We start from the raw sequence: 1,114 nt of genomic DNA on the forward strand, positions 1-1,114 counted from the left end.
CAGTGCAAGAGCAGTATAAAAGCAGGTCCTTCTCCTCACCCTCTCATCCGCTCCTTCAGCTCCATCTCCTTCAGTACCAAGGTGAGTTGAAGTTTCTTCTCTTTTCTTCTTTCTCTTCATATTCCTCCAATGCAGCTCAGCTCATACCTGCCCCAGTCCTGCGTGGGGTCTTGGAACTGCTATGACGAGTGGGAAGGGGAGGAAGTTCTGTCATCACCAGAGGTTGAAACTTAGTTAAGTGTTTCATGGCAATGGGCTAGGAAGGAACCTCTTTGGGCTTGGTTGCTGTCCAGGGGGTTCTTTTGGGCAGAAAGGAATGTGATAGCTGTGGATCCCACTGCAAAGTTCCCAGCTCTTTTCTCCAACTTGTGACTTATCTCACTCTTAGTGGGGGAAAAGACTGCTCTTCATCCACAGTTTCTGTTCTGCTTCCCTCTTCCATCTCTCTCAGGTGCATCTGCAGCCCCCAGCCATGTCCTGCTACAGCCCGTGCCGGCCCTGCCAGCCCTGCGGCCCCACCCCGCTGGCCAACAGCTGCAATGAGCCCTGTGTCAGGCAGTGCCAGGACTCCCACGTGGCCATCCAGCCCTCGCCCGTGGTGGTGACCCTGCCCGGGCCCATCCTCAGCTCCTTCCCACAGAACACCGCCGTGGGATCCTCCACCTCTGCTGCTGTTGGCAGCATCCTCAGCTCTCAGGGAGTGCCCATCAGCTCTGGGGGCTTTGGTCTCTCTGGCCTGGGCAGTGGCCTCTGTGGCAGGAGGTGCTTCCCCTGCTAAAGCTGGTGGTGATGATTTCAGGGTGTGAACTGAAGGACTCAGCAAGATGGTTCTTCACTGGGGATGGAGGATCAGCTTGTTGCTTCCTGAGGGGCTGAGCAAGCCCAGCAGCCCTTGCACAGGGACAGGGCCAGCCTGGCCTCTTGGGAAGCACAGCCCATCCCTGCCTCTGTCCCCTGACACTCTCTCCTTTCTCTCCTGTGTCCTTGTTCCCTTGTGCTCCCCGGGGCTGTGAGCCCCACACATCCAGCCCGGGAGCACCTGCTGGCCCTGCTCCCTCTGTAGGGCAGGCAGATGGACATCTTCTGAGATCTCCACCATGGTTATTTGGTGCAG

At 57.4% G+C, this 1,114-nt stretch overlaps 1 protein-coding gene across 1 annotated transcript; it reads left to right on the forward strand.

Moving 5' to 3' along the window:
* The first annotated feature begins 472 nt into the window (after positions 1-472).
* On the forward strand, positions 473-778 carry LOC121337516 (feather keratin 1-like). Its single transcript, XM_041407658.1, has one exon. It carries the CDS (start codon positions 473-475, stop codon positions 776-778), a length of 306 nt encoding a protein of 101 aa, XP_041263592.1.
* Positions 779-1,114: the final 336 nt, after the last annotated feature.

This window comes from Onychostruthus taczanowskii, unplaced genomic scaffold (assembly GCF_017590055.1).
Source record: "Onychostruthus taczanowskii isolate IOZ18803 unplaced genomic scaffold, ASM1759005v1 scaffold273, whole genome shotgun sequence".
NCBI lineage: Eukaryota > Metazoa > Chordata > Aves > Passeriformes > Passeridae > Onychostruthus > Onychostruthus taczanowskii.